The sequence below is a fragment of the Gigantopelta aegis genome, chromosome 4, assembly GCF_016097555.1.
Source record: "Gigantopelta aegis isolate Gae_Host chromosome 4, Gae_host_genome, whole genome shotgun sequence".
In the NCBI taxonomy this organism is placed as follows: Eukaryota; Metazoa; Mollusca; class Gastropoda; order Neomphalida; family Peltospiridae; genus Gigantopelta; species Gigantopelta aegis.
Window position 1 is genome coordinate 71,120,084 of NC_054702.1, and position 20,159 is coordinate 71,140,242.

The 20,159-nt window shown below is 34.6% G+C and overlaps 2 protein-coding genes across 2 annotated transcripts; one reads left to right on the plus strand and one right to left on the minus strand.

Annotated features, from left to right (window-relative positions):
* The first annotated feature begins 288 nt into the window (after positions 1 to 288).
* LOC121371031 (transaldolase-like) lies at positions 289 to 9,828 on the plus strand. The gene is made up of 9 exons (XM_041496644.1): positions 289 to 453; positions 2,923 to 3,046; positions 3,929 to 4,036; positions 4,744 to 4,875; positions 5,534 to 5,594; positions 5,958 to 6,072; positions 6,769 to 6,898; positions 7,092 to 7,159; positions 8,074 to 9,828. The coding sequence occupies exons 1-9, from the start codon at positions 366 to 368 to the stop codon at positions 8,235 to 8,237; spliced, it is 990 nt and encodes a 329-aa protein (XP_041352578.1). The 5' UTR covers positions 289 to 365; the 3' UTR covers positions 8,238 to 9,828.
* Positions 9,829 to 11,435: 1,607 nt separating this feature from the next.
* LOC121371032 (small VCP/p97-interacting protein-like) lies at positions 11,436 to 17,806 on the minus strand. The gene is made up of 3 exons (XM_041496645.1): positions 17,631 to 17,806; positions 16,043 to 16,207; positions 11,436 to 14,631 (listed from the first exon to the last, which is right to left on the minus strand). Exons 1-3 carry the CDS (start codon positions 17,688 to 17,690, stop codon positions 14,617 to 14,619), a joined length of 240 nt encoding a protein of 79 aa, XP_041352579.1. The 5' UTR covers positions 17,691 to 17,806; the 3' UTR covers positions 11,436 to 14,616.
* Positions 17,807 to 20,159: the final 2,353 nt, after the last annotated feature.

Consider the following 20,159-nt stretch of genomic DNA (forward strand, 5'->3'; position numbering starts at 1 on the left):
ACACCACCTTGTACAACGATGAGAGCTTAAACAAGTAAATGCTAAATTAGGTAGCCTATCATTAAATAGATATTTACACAATATTTACTTGTCAGTTTAATATGTAAGAAATAATCGACGAAAATAATTTTTATTCTATTTCCGACAGTACTTTAGTATTTAGGTCTTATTACAAAATGTTAACATTATCATCAATGGAAATTTATTTTGTGATAGGTAACCCATATCCTGAATGGATCATGGAACACCGCGGCTGATTACGGGTTTTTTCCCCCGGTGTTCGTGAAATCAGTCGACGAGTTCCGAGTGGACTGGGAGGAACGATAACGACAACGTGCGAGTCAGTGTCAGGTCAGAAAAGCATCATGTCCGGACAGAAGAAACCGTGTGTGTCTACCCTTGATCAGCTGAAGGCTGTTACTACAGTGGTAGCAGATACTGGCGATTTCGAAGGTTTTTCTCTTTCTATTAACCAAACATAACCTAGTCACTTGTGTGGTTTTACTCCTGTAGTCGAGAAAATCGTTGATGCAGAACTGGTCCTGTAGTGACTGTGTCGTAGTGCATTTGTACAAAAATTAAAGTTGCATTGTCAGTTTTCCAAACTTGTTAGTTAGTGATACCATTTTTTTTAATAGCCGCATTTTTTTTAATAGCCGTGTTTCTGCCAAAGGGTACGAATGGTAAAACTGTGGCAATAGTTCGACCCGTACCCCCTTTCAATGGTTTAATTTTAAGGTTAGGCGTAGGGTTAGTCTTAGATAGAGAGGCTCAGATTGCATCTACAGGCGTCCTGATTTTTAAAATTTTCCCAGGGGGAGGCCCCCCGAGTATCCCTACTCGGGCACACCTTTGGCATGTGTAATGCTAAGAAAATTTCTGCCTACGCCCCTGTATTTTGTTTCAGTACTGGGGCTGATATTCAGTTCTTTTATAATATTGTTAACTTTAGCAAACATTAAAGACATTTTTTTTGGTAAAATGTTTTCTTTTGTATTTGTTTTAACTTTATGTTTCAGCTAAAAATTATGTATTTAAAATATAATTTCAACATAATTTTGAGGTAACCGATAAGGTAACCCACAGGTTTCGCAAATATAATTCACGTAACCGACCAATTGGTTACCTAAGTAAAAACCACATGAACCGACTTCCGGTTCCCTCAGATTTTGAAATATTGTCCCCTGTTTTCATTTAATGCCTAATGTAGCAGATATGCTACATTATTAAAGGGACATTCCTGACTTTGCTGCATTGTATGATGTTTATGACTAATAAAAAATTTCTACAATTAAACTTACATATTAAATATATTTTCTTGTTTAGAATATCAGTGTCTGTATATTCAATGTTTTCTGGTCATCTTAATATTTGTAAGAAGCCCAAACTGGATTTGGTCTTCAAATAATTTAGTATGTACAAAAAATATATTTTAGGAAATAAAATGAAATTAACCTAGTACAAATTTTAAAACTATCAGAAAAATGTTTAATATAGAGCCACTAATATTTTATGCAGAAAAATGTATTTGATATGAAATTACAATCGTTAAAAAGTCTCTGTTAGTCGACAACATCAAAAACATTGTAGCAAACTCAGGAATGTCCCTTTAAAAGTATAATTATATATACAAATTTATGAAAATTCAAAAAATGAACATGGAAGTGTTCAATGTACACTAACACCTGAAAGTTGAATGCATATGATAATTTTTGGTATTTATTTTGAGTACTTGGGCACTAGAGGGTTAAAATAAATGAATGCATCAAATATGCGGGCAGGGCATATGGCAACTTCATCCTTCCTGTAGGAAGACTGCCACTCTCAGGACTGACTTGACAGAATGAAGCGTGTTCGTGACCGCAATGTCCCAGTCATCTTGCCAAGTCGAAAAGATATATTGGTTAATATGCTATTTGCAATCACTAAAGTGTAAGTCACAAAGAATATATTTATAAGTGTCGTCAACTTAAACAGATGTAAATAATGTTATTTTTATGGGCGTTGTAGCACATTTGTTTTACATCCTGGTGTAACTAATCTGTCACTTCGTGTGTCAACAAGCAGCCCTTCTTTGCTAGATTGGATTTTTCATGTGACATTTTGTGTTATTTGTAAATTATAAAATGCTGGGTTTAATTTTTTTTTTTTAAATTGAAGGGCACAGTGGCAAACCGGGTAAGGCAGCCTGGCATATTTCATGCTATCGACACCTTAAAGTTTTAGGGGCATAACGGCAAGTAAGGAGGGCACCTATGTCAATTGCCATCGGTGTCATGGTGAAATTCGAACCCTGTTTAATATCCTATATGGCAAAGTGCATGGAAGGGAGTTGAAGTTTGTTTTCTTTAACAACACCACTAGAGTTATAGAATGTCAAACATTTGGTATTTCTGACACATAGTCTTAGAGAAGAAACCTGCTACATTTTCCCAAGGGATCTTTTATATATGCACCATCCCACAGACAGGATAGCACAGCCTTTGATTTACCAGTTGTGGTGCACTGGCTGGAATGAGAAATGGGCCACTGACAGGGATCGATTGTGAACCGACCATGCATCAAGCGAGCATTTTACTACTGGGTCCGGGATATCATACATATGGCCCCTGCATGGAAGGAATGCATTGTCCAATTTCAAACCCATTATCATTGCCTGTAATAGAGGCATTTATGGTCTGTCTTTATTACATACCCTCAAATTATCTTCTTGCAGAAAGCCTGAATACCATACAAATTTTAATGCTTGATATCACGTTTTAAGTAAATAATAGTTACTTCCCATGACATTGACACTTTAAAAAAAAAGAAAAAAGATACACTCATTTGGAAATCCTGCATACATCCCTCTCATACAATGGTTTGTTAGTGAATGTGAGACTAACCGTGTATTATTAAATGTATTGTTATTTATTATCACAGCCATGCTGACGTACAAACCGACCGATGCTACAACAAATCCATCACTGATCCTTGCTGCATCCAACATGCCGGCTTACAAACACCTCATTCAGGAGGCCCTAGACTATGCAAAGGCTGCAGGAGGGTTCGTTGAGAGTTCATCATACTTTGCATGCATCTGATTTGAGGGTTTTATTTTTAAGATTTTGTCTGAATCATAAAAATTATGTAATATGGATCCATATTTCAGGTTTCTATCTCACATTGCATGTTCTTATAGCTTATGCTTCCAATAAAAAATCTGGGGTTTGTGGATGTGCAGAATCCTTCTGAAATCACAGCCTGTTTGTTACAAATTCAGGCCTTGACCGTAACCTATTTCAGTGGTATCCCGCCGGGCTTCCATGTTTTGAAATTTGGTAGCCAATAATTTTAATAAACTTTTAAAAAAGGAGACAAAAAAGCAGAATCATTTATTTTTACTTAAACGTTTTAGGATGGGGTTTTTTAAGGTGTTTAAGCATCTTGTTGATTGCAGAGTAAGTAGAGGTGCAAAAAAAAAATCTAGTAGCCCAGCAGACTACCAGGTTTAGATATCTGGTAGCCCGAGTGAGAAATCAGTAGCCAAAACACCCCAGGCTACTGTTAAGGTCGGGCCCTGTACATTGATGTCTCAGTCAACTCAAATAATGACAAATGTAATACAGGCTGTGGTCCTTTAACTGTTTGCTTGCAGTGAATGATGCCCAAATTTTTTGAGCCACTGTTGCCTAGAATCTCCAAAAAGACATTTACAGTCTGTAATGGCAAATGTTCAGCTGACCTCCAAACTCAATACTGTTCTTGACTTTAAAGTTTGTTTCCTGCTCAAGTTTTATTTAGAATTGAAAAAAAATAATCACTTTTTGCAGTCCATATTGATATTTAAAACTGATGTTTTAACTATTCATATTTACTTGAGACTAAGTTATACATGTACACGTACATTTTAATTTTTATTATTGGCATGTATTTCTGTTATTTTTAGAACATCTCGTGAACAGCTGACAAAGGCTATGGACAAGGTGTACGTCAATTTTGGAAGAGAGATTCTCAAAATAATACCTGGTAGAGTGTCAACTGAAGTTGATGCAAGGTATACTGTATAGTATTATGTACTTGCTTTAGTCATTCAAGTTTTCGTTATTTTTTACTTGGTTTCTTTTGGGTTCAATGTACTTATAAATAAATATTTAAATAGAAAACAATTTAGCGGTTTTCTTCTCTAAGACTTGTCAAAATTATCAAATGTTTGACATCCAATAGCCAATGATTAATAAATCAATGTGCTCTACTGGTGTCATTAAACAAAACAAATTTTAATTTTCGAAGGAGTAGCTTATGTAGTGGCATTGAGTTTCTTCTGTAACCTTTTAGACTGAATGCTGGTTACCAGAGGATACCAGACAGCCGTTTGAGTAACAAGTGGTCTTTACTTTAGTAGTTTAAAGTTACATTTGTTCCAGCATGTGCACCACAACTGGTATATCAAAGGCCGTGATATATGGCTATGCTATCTGTGGGATGGTGCATTTAAAAGATCCCTTGCTGCTAATGAAAAAATGTAGTGGGTTTCCTCTCTAAGATTATATGTCAAAAATGCTAAATGTTTGACATCCAATAGCCGATGATTAATAAATCAGTGTGCTCTAGTGGTGTCGTTAAACAAAAGAAACTTGTTAAAATTACATAAACAATGACATTTTATTTCTCCACAACAATCCTTCAAATTCTGTGTGCTTTTATGTTACTGTTGAAACATGCTTTGAAATAAAACATATTGTTCATTTTGACACGTTACAGACTATCGTTTGACAAAGAAGGAATGATTGCAAACGCCCAGCAATTGATAGCCTTGTACAAAGAGATGGACATCGGCAAAGAAAGAATTCTCATCAAGCTGTCATCAACATGGGAAGGTGTCGAGGCAGCCAGGTTTGTTATTGTCTTTTATTATGACTATTTCAGTTTCATTAGATAATTCTGATAATAATGTATCACTCATAGGCCTCTATAGGTTATGTTGCTACCAGGTGGTTTTCCAATTACTTTATAAGCATTTCAAATAAAAATGTAATTGTCATGTTTTTGGGCAGTAGCTTCTTCAGCAGAACTAATGTAAACAAAAGTCTAGCCAGGCTAAAGATGAGTGGGTGATAAAACTGACTGCAGAACATTGTTCTGTGATTACATTAAACTGGCACACAACTGTATTACACTGATCTTTCTGGCTTGTCTAAATAAACCAGCAACCAGCAAATTTCATCTAGCTATTGTTAATAATTCTGTGCTGGTTATATTATACACATTACATTACAAATTATATGTAATGATATTGTTTAGGAAGGTGCGTAACCAAGCAACCTCCGATTAAAGCATAATGAACACTCAGCCTTGTGTTAAATTTCTTGTTACTTTGACAGTGATATTTATGTTATAGCATAAAGCTTAACAATCAGGCATTATTTCAAGGATGGATGCAAAAAACAATCATACAGTTTTGATCAGATATTTTGCAGTTGATTACTGCATTATATTTGTTAAATTGGATTGTTCCTAACAGTATTTAACAAATTTGTGTCTGATATTTCAGAGAGTTGGAGAAAGAACATGGAATCCATTGCAACATGACACTTATCTTCAATTTTATTCAGGTAAATTGCAAAGAGAAACAATATTACGATGTTAAACAAGCTTCTATTTTGTATCATGTTTATAATTTTCAGTTATCACGAGATTTAGAGAGTGACAATAAAATTTATTTCACACGGGACATAAATGTGCCAAACAGAACTGGAAGTGAATTCCAACCTCCACATACGGATGCTGAATGGGATGGAAGCACTTAATAGTTGGTGTAGTAACAACTGACAATAACTGTACTCAATATGCATCAAAGCACATTGGGTGTTCAGTGTGTCACCGGTATTAGAGGACAAAACAATGGATGTGTATATATGTGCTTTTCTTTCTTCTTTTTTTTTTATTCTGTAAACATTCTGTAAAATATCTCACAGGCTGTGGCGTGTGGTGATGCGGAGGTAACTTTGATATCGCCATTTGTCGGGAGGATCATGGACTGGTTTGTAGCCAACACTGACAAGAAATCGTTTGAACCGCTTGAGGATCCTGGTGAGTAAACATGCCAAGCATTAAACAGTGTAATAAATCACTAGCCAAATTACACATCTAATGACTGGATAATTTTTTTATTCTGCTATTTTCACATATAACATAATTATAGTTGAACCCCACCTATAGACCACTCTACTTTCAAGACAAATGGAGGAGACTACAGGTTATCATCTTCATCCGTCTGTCTGTCTGTCCCTTTTCCAGACCCTTTTGGCATTATTGTGCACTTTTACAGATTAAGTTTGATTTTCATGGCTATTTACCCATTTTTGACAGAGTTATGTCCCTTGAACATGTGTTGCTTGTAAATGTATGTAATTCATTTTGATAGTTAGATTGTTCTATACATGTTTATATTATTATGATACCATAGTAAATCTCTGATATATTCTGTCAATGACCGATATTAAGGTTTACTTTCCAGTAATCGGCTGTTACCCAGTTCTAAAGAGTTCTAATGTCTCTGTGAGGTGGTGTAAGCCGTTACACCAACATGTCTTTGATTAACCAGATATCCTGGACAAACAGCCCAGGTATCCAGGGCATGTGCTTGAATCATAATTGGTTATTAACATCAGAATTTAGTTCAAATGAATTCGGAAATTATTGTGTTGTATTTTCCCAGGGTTGGTCTCGTAATATCGAATTATATATCTTCCTTGGTGTATTTTAAACTCCAGTTTGTGTTTTCAGGTGTCAAAAGTGTTACACAGATTTATAACTACTACAAGAAGTTTGGCTACAAAACAGTAGTTATGGGAGCTTCTTTCAGAAATGTGGGCCAGATCATGGGCTTGGCAGGATGCGACCTTCTCACAATCTCGTAAGTTGACTGTACCATTCAGTTTAATCTTTATTTATGGCCAGACTGAGATTTCATATTCATATGCAACCAGGACCGTTTGCCAACAAATAATTGATAATTGGATATACTGATATATATGATAGTCATTTACAGTTTGCGATATTCTATTTATACTCACAAGTAACAGGTTGTTTTAACATTTCTTTTTCAGACCCTCATTACTGGAAAAGCTTTCAAAATCAACCGAAGAAGTGGTAGTGCACCTCAAAAAGGAAAAAGGTTTTATTCCTTATACTTCTTTTGTCATAAATTAATACTTGCTACAAAATGAACTCAAATATGGAAATATTATTAACATCTTTATTTTTCCACCTAGTCTTCAGTGTTTAAAGTCTGCATTCATATAGTGCAATCTCTTGCATTTTTATATTGATACTGATCATCAATTTATTTTTGCATGTACTAATGTACTATAGTTTGACACCCAATAGCCGATGTATTTTTCATCCTGGAGTGTCATTAAACATCTATTCTATTCTAATCATACAGTGCAGGTCACAAGAATTTCCATACTTATCGAAATCTTTTCCAAATCCAAATTTCATAAACCATTTTTCAAACCCACTCAGTCCAGGGCTCAAAACGGCCTGTGGCCAGTTCGCAAAATATGACCAATGTCCTGTTTGGGTGACTTAATTATTAAAAAATAATGGTGTTAGTCGCCCAAATAATATTATCTTCTTTAGAGCTATAACATATGAGCCACTATTAATATTTATATTCCACATTAAAATCTTGCTTGTGGGTCGCTTACCATAATTTGCCAACATGCATTATAATTGTTTGAGCAAGTTTCAAACCCTGCTCAGTCACTCACAATTTTAAATACTTTTTGTGGTTTTTCAAAATAAATGTTTAAATTTTTTGAAATGACAGTGTTCCAAGACTTTTTCATGTTTTATTTTTTTATATTTATTTATTTAAAAAAACAGAACAATTATATTGTATTATACAGATATTGAATTAAGTATTGTCTACATTGATACTGTTTTCAATTTTGGTTGTGAAAACAGATTATGTTAAGTATTCACTAATAAATAGTGACTTGTTGACTCCCAGTTTTGAATTCAGGGAGTCACACGGACTCCCACATATATCTCAAACCCTGAGTATTTTTTTAAATTTATTTACAGCTAAAAGTATGGACATCAAAGAAGAGACCGCAGATGAAAAAGCTTTCCGTTGGGCAATGAATGAAGATCAAATGGCAAACGATAAACTTTCTGAAGGAATCCGCAAGTTTGCAGCTGATGCTGTTAAATTGGAAAAAGTTCTTAAACAGCGTCTATCTGGATAAACACTGTCAAAGGACATGTATTTGTGCTTTAGTTTATCTAAGTTGTAGACTTTTCTGCTACTTCTCTCTTTGTTAGAGAAAACAATATGATTAGCTTAATATTGAAATTTCTCAATACATGTAATTCATGGTTTTTCATTTGCATAACTGGATGCTGACCAAGCTAATTTAGTGAGGTATGATCTCATCTCATTAATTCAAACTAAAGTGCAATATAAAAAAAATTAAGTTTAAAATAAACCTATGCGTTCTGTTGTAGTTTTTAAAAATCAAGTTCCCCAGAAAAAAATATGATATATTTTTGCAATTTGTCAAGCTGAAGTCGGCAAGAAAAACTAAGTGTCTCCTTTTGAAAACTTATTTCGGTTTAAATGATATATTTATTTAACTCCATTCCAGTTCAATAACTTGGACAAATTTTGTTATACTTATCTAAAAATATTGAGTCACACTTGCCTGGGGAATTATTACTTCTTTATATTTAAAAGTTAAATGTTTACCATTTACTGAGATATAGTTAGTCACCTTTCAGTGATAATGATGTGTGGCAAAATAAAGCTGCCATGGCCAAAAAAAACCCTCTGTGGTGCATTTTGAGAGGATTTTGGCCTTGCAGATGGGTAACCAATCATGAATTTTTATTTAAATTATATTAGTTTCTAACACCCTTTGGTTTTTCAGTAGCGTTGGAATCACACGCACATTTTGTATAGTAGTATCTCACCATTTTCAGATAACCAGTATGATCAATAGGAGTTAGAACCTGTATTTATATTTTCCAACAGCGAAGAATTCCTCAACTCCAACAAGCTTTTTCTGTTTTTATAATATATCCAACACAACATAGCCTTTATATAGTTTTAACATTATTCATTAGGGCCATTCATTAATCATGTAATGTAAAATTTAGCAGTTTTTAATACTCTTACCCCCATGTAACTCTCCCTGCAAAAATCAGGTAACACTGCTTTCCTGATCATGACATAATTTGACCAGTTTTATGGGAATATGTCTTTCTATTTATTTATTTTGGTAATTAATACTAAAAGCATTGGTTAAAAAACAAAATAATGAATAAAAAATTAGATGTTTTGAAATCAAACAAAACACCCTTTTTTTTCCCCCAAAGCATTATGTAACTGTAGAATCATATGGCCCCATAATGATATTTACAGGTAACACTTTATCAATTACCTATCGTTTTCATCTGAAGCTCTCAATTTTTAAGAGATAAGTGTTGTAGTATTTATATCTTTGGGTTTACATATTGAGTAAAAGTTTGCACATAGCAGCTTAAAAAAAGTTATAATTGTTATCGAAATTTGGTTAACTTCCTACAACTGTAGCATTTTTCAAGAGGATTTAAAAAGCATGTCACAAATATCTTGTAAAAAAAATCATATTTGTAAATCATACAATGACATAATTAATTATTAGAGCCTTGTATGATATATTATGCTTGTTATGTATCTGTTAATTGTGGTGAATATGCAGTGTTATATTTACATCATTATTCAGTGGATTAACGATCCCACTTTTTCTATGAAGTTATCTGTGATAGTTCTCCCAGTAAATAAATATATCATCTATTTTCCCAGTGTTTGTCATTGTTAATAGCATGTTACACAGTCTGACTGTATGATGTGGTTGGACATTGAGACTTGTGAGTGGCTGCTCCACAGTGATGACACAGTGCATTCAGTAAAATAAGGAAGTCCGAAATTGATTGTTCTGTGACATACAAGTTCACCTGAAACTTATTATCGATGCATACGTCAATTGCCTCAAGGATGCTGTAAATATGTTTTAGTTTGGGTTTTTTAGGTATTTTAGAAACGGAATACTACATTCATGTCCGTGAGATACTATTTATCTTACAACTTGTTTAAAACCTATCCAACTCGTATCACTCATTAAGATACATTTTAAAATAACTTGTAATATAAATGTTATCCCATGGCCACTCATGGAGTATACTCTATATCGGTTGGGCTAGTTCTTCCATCACTGAATTGTGAATTTTAAAAACTGGCAAATGTTTTTTCATTTGATGAATTAATTCCATGTAATGATTGATATTGTGTTCGAAAATAATTACATTCTGCCATTTTTAAAGTTTAATAGATAATTTGGCAAAAGTTTTAGACCTGAATTTTGTTATTACGTTGTTACACATATTAATCTTTATAATGTCATCATTATTTGCTGACATTATGTGGTCTTGCAAATTAATTTTCTTTTCTTTTTTTGCAGATGTGACTTTGGTCAACTGTTAATATCTTCTTTTTTTATGTAGTGATCACTGCTTGTATATTTTTGGACTAAGAAGTCAAAAATCACATTTCTTTATAACTTTCTGTGTAATAAATATATACTACCAAATCAAATCCCATAGACGACAGTAGTTACATGTGGCTAAAACTGCTACCACGGATATAAATACTACCACCCCTAAAAGTGAATCAGAAAAAATTGGGAGTCTAGCTGCTCATTTTAGAGATAACTGGTAGCGTCTATGACTACTCTAGTTCCGCATAAAATTTAGGTAGCCTACTTTTTTCCTAACCCCATACATGTTTCAAGTACAAGGCTACTTGACACAGTGGTACTAGATGAAATAAAATAGCATATATGTCTTTTCCAGATGAAAGTAATTTTTGTTTACAGCCAACACACTCACATTTATCACCAATCACAGGACTTGTGGTGTTAACTTCTCTATTAAAAGTTTGGTGCACCTCGAAGTTTGACCCAGCCAGGTTTTCATACCCACCTACCCAAAAGATAAAAACCTGCCTCCATTTTTTGTTTGATTGCCACACATCAAATTTTAATGTTTTTTGTTGTTTTCTGGGGTCTTTCAAACATAACCAGTGTTTGATGCTTAATGCATGGTACAGTCAAATCTGCTTAATTGCAAAGCCCCGGTGTGTGTCAAAGGTATGTTAATAACCGATTATCTGACAGAGCCCCATTTCCAGATTATAACCAATGGTAAACCGTACAAATGCCTTGTGGACAGTATCTTACTCTTCTAATGTCAATGAAAATATAAAATAATACATTTCTGGTTACCATTACTGACCACAAGCATTTTAGTGTCTTTTCTTTTATAGTACAGACCATGTAATATACCTCATCCAAACAATTTTATATACTGTTACATTAGGTCTTTTACATTACAACAAAGAAATCTGATGATTTTAACAAATTTATTTGTCTTAGACAAAATTAGGCAAATATATTAGAATGTATCTGAAAGGTTTGTTTAAAACAATGTAATTTATGTAACATAAATAAAATGCAGATAATGAAACAATGGCATAAAACAGAACTACATATAAATGGGTTTAGTTACTCAAATGACAACAAAACCTGTAGTAATGTAGCCCAAAGATTTAGACAATACCTTTTTCACAGTATCTATATACAAAATGACACTTCACCAATACAGGGTTGTGTAAAAACAATAACCTAATTTTGAGGAGACACTGCAACTGGTCTGCAGTTTAATAGAATTATTTGTTAATCTAAAACAAACTAACAACTAAACAATTTGTGTAATATTGGATAGTGCTTTTTATCAATTCTTGCAGTTAGCTGCCGTTTTTGACCCTATGGCAAGTTTATAAAGTAAGACAAATTTAGAAATGATCATCGGGTACCTTTAAGAAGCTCCTCTTGAATATCTTGTTCAAATCAGTGTTTTGGTGTACCCGTCCAAATGTTGCATACATAACTTCATTAGATCCAAACATGATGTTATTAGTAAAACAATGAATAAACATGTCATGGCTGTTGGGACATGCACCATGATTTCACCACATTCTTTATTTTAAATGGTTTTATTATTCATATGGTTCAATATAATCCAGTTAATAATAATGACATAAAGCACAAGCGTAGTAACAAGTACAGTAATCATATGACCAACCAATAACGTAATTTTAGAAAGCGACGTCATAGCATGACCAAAATGACATCAATTATGAAAATGATGTAATTTTGTCATCTCCTTTTAGTTAGTTTTGAAACATGCCGACACAGTTCTTGTCATTCATAAAAACAAAAATAATATGGATGATAAAGAAATTATTACACTAGTGTGTGTCGTACCGATTTTACGAAACTTGTGTCTCTTGCTCAGACAGTACAAGAATCCTGACACTCGTTTCATAAAATAAGAATGACACACAAGCTTGTTTAATAATCTCTGTGTATTCAATCAAATAATTTCCTACATTGACCAACAGTATAATCTATTAAAAATAATTCCTTTCAGTTATAAGTAGAGTTTGGCGGTATACCGTATATTATGTTAATACCGATTTACCGTACCGAGCAAATTTCAAAATACCGAAATTTCGGTATTGAAAAATATTTTCAGGAAAGCACTAATAATATATCTGACGAATGCAAAATGGGTTAGTATAAATCAGACGAGAGCATTGTGTATGGAATTTAATTGTATTTAGGTGAAATTAGCAGATGATCCATAACACAAGCATGCACTTAAAGCCGAGTATACCGAAAATAGCGCTCGATATCGGTATCGTGTCAATACCGAATACCATATCGATACTGAACCTCAAATTTCAATACCGTCCAGCTCTAGTTGTAAGCACAAATATCATTACTATTAATCATTAACAAGCATTTCCTTCTGTCAGCACATGCAACAGAGTAATAACAGTTTTTGTTTCATTCCATAAAATTCAATCCATACCAGATTTATAAGGATTGTTTGATAATTTGAATGTATGGTCTAAGGCACTGCATTGTAGCAAGTAATGGTTCTCCATGCTAATGTCTATGTGTTCTAATCTAGGCCTAGATACATAAGCTTTTACATATGAATTTTGTATTTATGTTATTAATTCTAATTTAGTTCTCATTGGATACAACCATTTGCCCTAGTATAAACCTGCATTACTATAAAATGAATGAAAAGTGCATTTAAAATGTACCGTAACAGCACCTACACTGTACGTCCTACAATTAAGATTTTCTTACAAGATCATGCCTCTATACACTTTTCTTGCAGCAACCATTTACACCAGGCCTATAGAATTCTCAAATAATGATAGAAAAGCACTCTTGCTATATTATGTAACCTTAAATTATTATTAGACTGAGGTAGACAGTTGGTAAGCGGCCATTAGTTCAAAGACAAGTTTGGTTTATCATTTGCTTGCAAATATAAAAGTACAAAAACAAAGCACCTTGGTACATATAATTATATGATAATTATTAATATAAATATGTATAGATGCACAATTATAAAATGGAACAAGTGTTTGATCTAAAGACCTCCCAACATTTGATACTGGCCCTAGATACAAACCTTTATATCTAGAAGCAGCTGCCAAGAAAAATTAAGACATTGTTATTAGAAAAATTAAGACATTGTTATTAGAAAGACACAATATTATACAACATTCATTACATATTTTATACAGGAAAGACACAATGGCACAATATGAGGACAGTGTTTGGAAATGTAAAAATAATTTACCTGACTTTATCTTTCAATAGATCCACAGTGCTCGGACTTTATACAAGTATAATGAATATATGTGTATGAAATTTGGTTCACCTAACAGTTACAATTCCAGGAGCAGCACAATGAAAACAAAGGAATATTGCTGGCTAAGTAAATGAGCTGTATTTTATTTATGCTTTTATTTTGAAAAAAAAATGCTGTATTTTTTTATTGATTTTTTTTTTAAATATCAACCAAAAACAATTACTACAGTGGTAAAAAGAAAGGCTTTTCAGCCCTCTACATGTCGCATATACGACCATTTTTAACATTTGGCAACTAAAACATTTCATACTAACTACATAAAATAAAATAGAAGTAGGCTCCATTTGGCTCCTAGATAGAAAAGTTAACATAGATGGTATGCAAGTAGGCCTATTGTGTTGGTGCATTAATCGCAAGTTAAAACAGATATTAAAAACAAATATGTGGCTATAATTTGACAAAAATTACTGTGTCCTGGTTCTTTTTGTAATGCCATCCCACTTCGTAATTAATAATTTAAGAAAGATGTGTCTGTTAGTAGTAATAAAGCAGTAACTGTTGAGAATATTTCACACTGCCAAAAGAACTAAGGTTGGCATGTAAGATTCATAAAACATTACTAGATACACACATAGATCTTGTTCACTAACAGTTGTATTTATAATAATGAAAACAGTGAAATTGAATCACAGATAAAAAAAACTTTTTTATGAAAATCACAAACTGGACATTCACCAACTGATGTGTAGCACTAACTTGAGAAATAGGGACACAATATTGAGAACTTGGAACTCCATATTATTATATACATGTATGTCTTCTATCACAAACTATACCATCAGCTTCAGCTTGTCAACCAACTTGCCACTAAAAATACAAAACATAGTATGTTAATATAAAGTAAACTGAATCATTTACACACTTCATTTACAAATACTGGTTTAACACTGTTATACTGTGTTTATATTTTCCCACTTAACTAACAGGGAGGAGAACTTACATTTCAGGGCTTTCTGATTTTTTTAATATATATATCCATTAGCCATGGGATCAGTGATTTAAAAAATGTATTGGCCACGATTAAACATTCACTAACCCTACTTTACTTAAGTTAATACAATTTTACTAAATAATAGTAATAATCAAATATGTCACCTAAAGAGGGAGGTAGAGCTTAAAAACACTAACACTGGGGGTGGGGTGGGGTCAGGATATTCATATTTACAAAACAGACTTAACTGCAACATTTCACACACAAAAATTCACAAGCCATTGGGCATGGCAATAGTAGTCATTTACTAGCCCAACACTGAATATCACTAGCCATAGGAGTGGGGCTACCACAATCTAGAAGCCCTGCATTTTATACCTGTGATTAAACAATATTAATTTGAATATTCATTGTCTTTCACCCTGATGGGAGGTGGGTTGTAGCTTACTAGTAGTTGTAAAGTGCTCGCCCAAAGTTATACATCAAAAGCTGCACATGGTATATTAGGAAAGGGCATATAAAATATTGCACACTGCTGTCTGTCTGTCTGTCTGTCTGTCTCTCTCTCTCTCTCTCTCTCTCTCTCTCTCTCTCTCTCTCTCTCTCTCTCTCTCTCTCTCTCTCTCTCTCTCTCTCTCTCTCTCTCTCTCTCTCTCTCTCTCTCCTTTCCTCTCCCTCAACAATCCCCTAATGGTCCTACTGGAGGGTACTATAAGTTTTGTCTCAGTCTGCCTGTCTGTCCATCTGTCCTGGACTTTTTTCACAATGTCTCATGGCACTGAGCTGAAAGTTTGTTTATAGCTTTATTATATATAGTTACAGATCAAGTTTGACTTTCATGGGAATTCACAATTTTTCACAGAGTTATGGCCCTTGAAGGTAGGAGATAAGAAAATGTGTTGCGGCCCTGTAAGGGACATGTATTCATAACTATATGTTGAACACCAAATGGCCATAATTTACAAAATGTGGAAAAGTGCCATTAAATTCCTTTTCTTAACCTTGATGGAGGGATTTTGATCAGTATATCAGTGTTTCTGTCTAAGATACAACAAAGAAAGGAATATCCCACCCATCTCAAAGTAAATGCAAGATTGTTTATTTTTCTGTTCAGTAATGCATAATCAGGTAAAATACATTTATATGCAAGACACCTTAAAAGTTTGAAAAGTGCCATTTGTATCATCAGTCGGGTTTCTTCTAATTTTTTACTCTAAAACATGTTTGATACTTTATAACTACTAGTAAAATAAGTTGTCATTAAAAATAAAACAATCTTTGGCTTACCCTGAGACCTCCTCCTTCACTACCACCTTGAGTTTCGGCCCTTTTCTCCATCTCGTCCTGTCTTTTCTGTTTCCTTTTGAGTGTGTCAGGATCCTTAATTCCTTTTCTCTCATTTTCGGCCATCCTGCGATCTGCAGCTTCTGCCAGTTGTCTCCGTCTTGTTTCCTAATCAAAAACAAAATATTTTAAACTATCAAAAGCAATCCCCATTAAAAAAAAAAACCCTATAATTTTGTGTTAGCATAGGTTCCTAGCTGTTGATTCACGGTACTTAATAATTTTATTAGTATATTTTAAAACTGCTTTGTAATTGTATTAAAATTATTAGTTGAAAGAATCTACAGAATTAATACATGCTTATAATCAGCCTACCAACTCACTGAACAAAAAACATAACTCTACCGAGTTAAATATATTTAGTATTTTCAAGTATACCTGTAGAAGCACAAAACATCCTAAGAATAAGTTTGGTCCATAGCTGAAATAGAGGGAACCTCACCCTAACCCTAAAACTAACCCTAACCCTAAAACTAACCCTAACTCTAACTTAACCCTAACCCTAAAACTAACTCTAACCTTAAAACTCACAATAGGGGGTAACAGTCGGATATTTTACCAATTAGCCAGAGTACTCTGACTGTAAGAGAGCTAGACGGACATTTGGACATAAACACGCTCTCATTACAGTCAGAGACCAACCTATGTCTTTTTTTGGCAATTCCTGACTACCAAACGGTAGGCAACGAGTCCCGCTCTAATACCACAACAATCCTATGTTTGACGTCAAATACCTTTACATCAATCATTTTTGAGTTAAGTGATACAAAAAAATCCACATATTAATCACTAATACACATACTACAGAAAGAAACCCGACAGCACCCACATTCAGCTACGCTTCGTGACACTCCGTCGCAACAATTGCAAAGCTCGGCGATCTATTTCGAGACTGGGCGATTCCGCCTTGTGCAGCAGTTACAGGGGTCGTCTCATAAGAGGAGGCAGTACGTAGCACATACTTTTGCCGTATCCTGTCGATAACACCCCAAATTCAAAATGGAATCAATAATGTGTAATTGTTTTGTTTTAATGACGTAATGAAATCCAAATTCATCCAAAACGGCATTAGCCAACTCTTCCATGTTGTAACTTCGCTTGATATGAGACGGCCCCTGTAACTGCTGCACAAGGCGGAATCGCCCAGTGCGCGATCACGTGGTCTACGTCTCGAAATAGATCGCCGAGCTTTGCAATTGTTGCGACGGAGTGTCACGAAACGTAGCTGAATGTGGGTGCTGTCGGGTTTCTTTCTGTAGTAAGTGTATTAGTGATTAATATGTGAATTTTTTTGTATCACTTAACTCGAAAATGACTGATGTAAAGGTATTTGACGTCAAACATAGGATTGTTGTGGTATTAGAGCGGGATTCGTTGCCTACCGTTTGGTAGTCAGGAATTGCCAAAAAAAAGACATAGGTTGGTCTCTGACTGTAATGAGAGCGTGTTTATCTTTATGTCCAAATGTCCGTCTAGCTCTCTTACAGTCAGAGTACTCGGGCTATTTACCAATATGCTACTTTCATCCTACCGGATCTGGTTCATCATAATCTTCTGAAGGACCGTTCAGACAAGACAAGCAAATTCCCATTTTAGCATTTACACTTTGATGATAGCAATAATTCTTCCGCAAATGTTTTCCTTCTAGCTAGACTAATCGGTCATCGTTTGTTTCACATGCTGTTTTGCGCTGCGTAGTATGAATGAACCGCAGTTGATAAACTTTGCAAGTTGTATGCGGCCCATTTTACTTGGTTCTTTCTATTTAATAAAAACAACCGCAAACAACACCAATTCAAGCGAAACATATTTTATTGCTTTTAAAAAACTAAACAAATGGATTACGCACAAGTTATACAACTTAAGCTATGTCTCCATGTGCGCGTATGCATATGCGCAAACGTGTGCGTACGCGTAATGTATGTCTCCATGTGTGCAACGTGTAAATTGAGGAAGTGGCCACCGAAATATGAGAAGGGGAAAAGTTCTAGCCCTTCTGGACGAAGAAGAGGATGACGTCATGTTACTGGCACTAGCAATTATTGCCACAACTTTAAGAAAGAGGGGGAAGAAGAAAGCACCAGTGGTGGGTTCATCCTATCCGTCAAAAAGGGAGGAATATGGTGCATACCATCATCTTGTAGCTAAATTGTTACTACATGAAACGTGTTTCCACCAATACTTTCGACACATTAATGGTTTTCGTGTTGAAAATATTAAAATCACCAAACGACGCAAACAATGTTAGCTTCAAATTTAGCGGGAAATTCACCTATGACGTAATTTTATGGAATTTACGTGTCCGTACTGCGTGAGCGTATAGTCCAGAGGATTAAGTCCCATCTGCAGCCAAATCGTGCACTTTGTGATACAAGTATGAAATTTGGCACACAGTTACTATGGCCCGTAACAGTTTATTTCAAAACTGGACCCCAACCGGATTTGACCTGTGATGACCATGGTGGCCATTTTTCATAATGGCTGACACGCAAATCTTCAATGTCGCATATCTCGGCTAATAATACAGATATGAACTTGATTTTTGTGTCTATGCCTATGTTTTCAGGGCCAAGGAATCCAAATACGACATTATTTTCAAAATATCTTGTGTCAGCCATTTTGTTTTCCAATATGGCCGCCATTTTGAGTTAAAATTGACAGTGTTCTTAATATCTCGGCTCAAAATTTTGATATACACTTGATTTTTGTGTCTATACTAAGGTCTCACAGATGACTTCCGGGTGAGAGTTCATTGATGACGGTCCACTATAGTTCCTAATCGTGACACATGTTATGGTTCACATATTCACTTTTAGGAAATGGTGAAGAATTAAAACAATATGCATGTTTAATGGTAAGCCTTCTGGCTGTATTTTGCCCATGTTATTTTGTAATATTGTGCATCGACCTTTTGGGACATGGGTATACAGTGCAAGTGACAGCCGGAGTGAATCGGTTAATGAACCACCTGTTCGGACCAGTACTACAGCCAGATGCGGTCATATAGCAAAAAACTGAGACGGAAACGTTCTCAATTTTGGAGTGAAAATAAATGCTTATATAATGTATGTTCGCAATGGTGTATGTTGTTAGTGCCAACGAGAACCCGTTCTATGGGCAATCTTCGCTTGAAGTTGGGCAGTTTAGCATGGGTTTCAATGGCAGATAACATCTGTGTAGTGAGACCTTATGTTATGAGGGCTAAGGAATCCAAATATTACATTATTTTCAAAATATCTTTTGTCAGCCATTTTGTTTTCCAATATGGCCGCCATTTTGAGTTAAACTTTATAGTTTTCTTAATATCTTTGCTCAAAATAATGATATAGACTTGATAGTTTTGTCTATACCTGTTTTCAGGGCCAAGGAATCCGATGATAACAATATTATTGACCTATTCGAGGTAGTTTCTTGCTTCTTCCACAATTGTTATCATTTAGCATCATCATTTTGTGATTGGTTGCCATAGTACAGTACATAGAGATAAACACGCTATATTTATTTATGCTATTTCTCTTAGGGCAAGGAATAAAATATTGCAATATCGCACCTTTTCACTATTATGTAGGCATACCGTATGTTTTTCTCTTTTCAGATTCCCCTTAAGATAGAAGAAAATGGCAATGGCAATGAAATTGGTGAAAAGTGACACTCCTCCTCCAACTCTACCAACCATAGATTGGAGTAACTGTTTTCTCTGTGAACAAGTAACAGATGAAAAGTTGACTTGTCCTTTGGATCATGCATTTGGTGGTGCTGGATACAAAACACTAGCTAAAAATCTTCCTGCCTTGTATGAGATTGGCAAGTTGCCATCCTCCATAAAACTGAATCGTCTAGATGATGGTGATGGTCTTGAATCCACATTCAGACAGAGACATGCCAAGTATCATAAGAGCTGTAGTCTAAAATACAATGACAAAAATATACAACCAGCAACAAAACACAAACGTAGTCCTGAGATGCCTGAGAAGTTTACACGACAGAAGATATCAAAGTCTGATCATGCAGATACAAATAACTGTCTTTTCTGCAACAAACCCGGAACATCAGCTAAGCC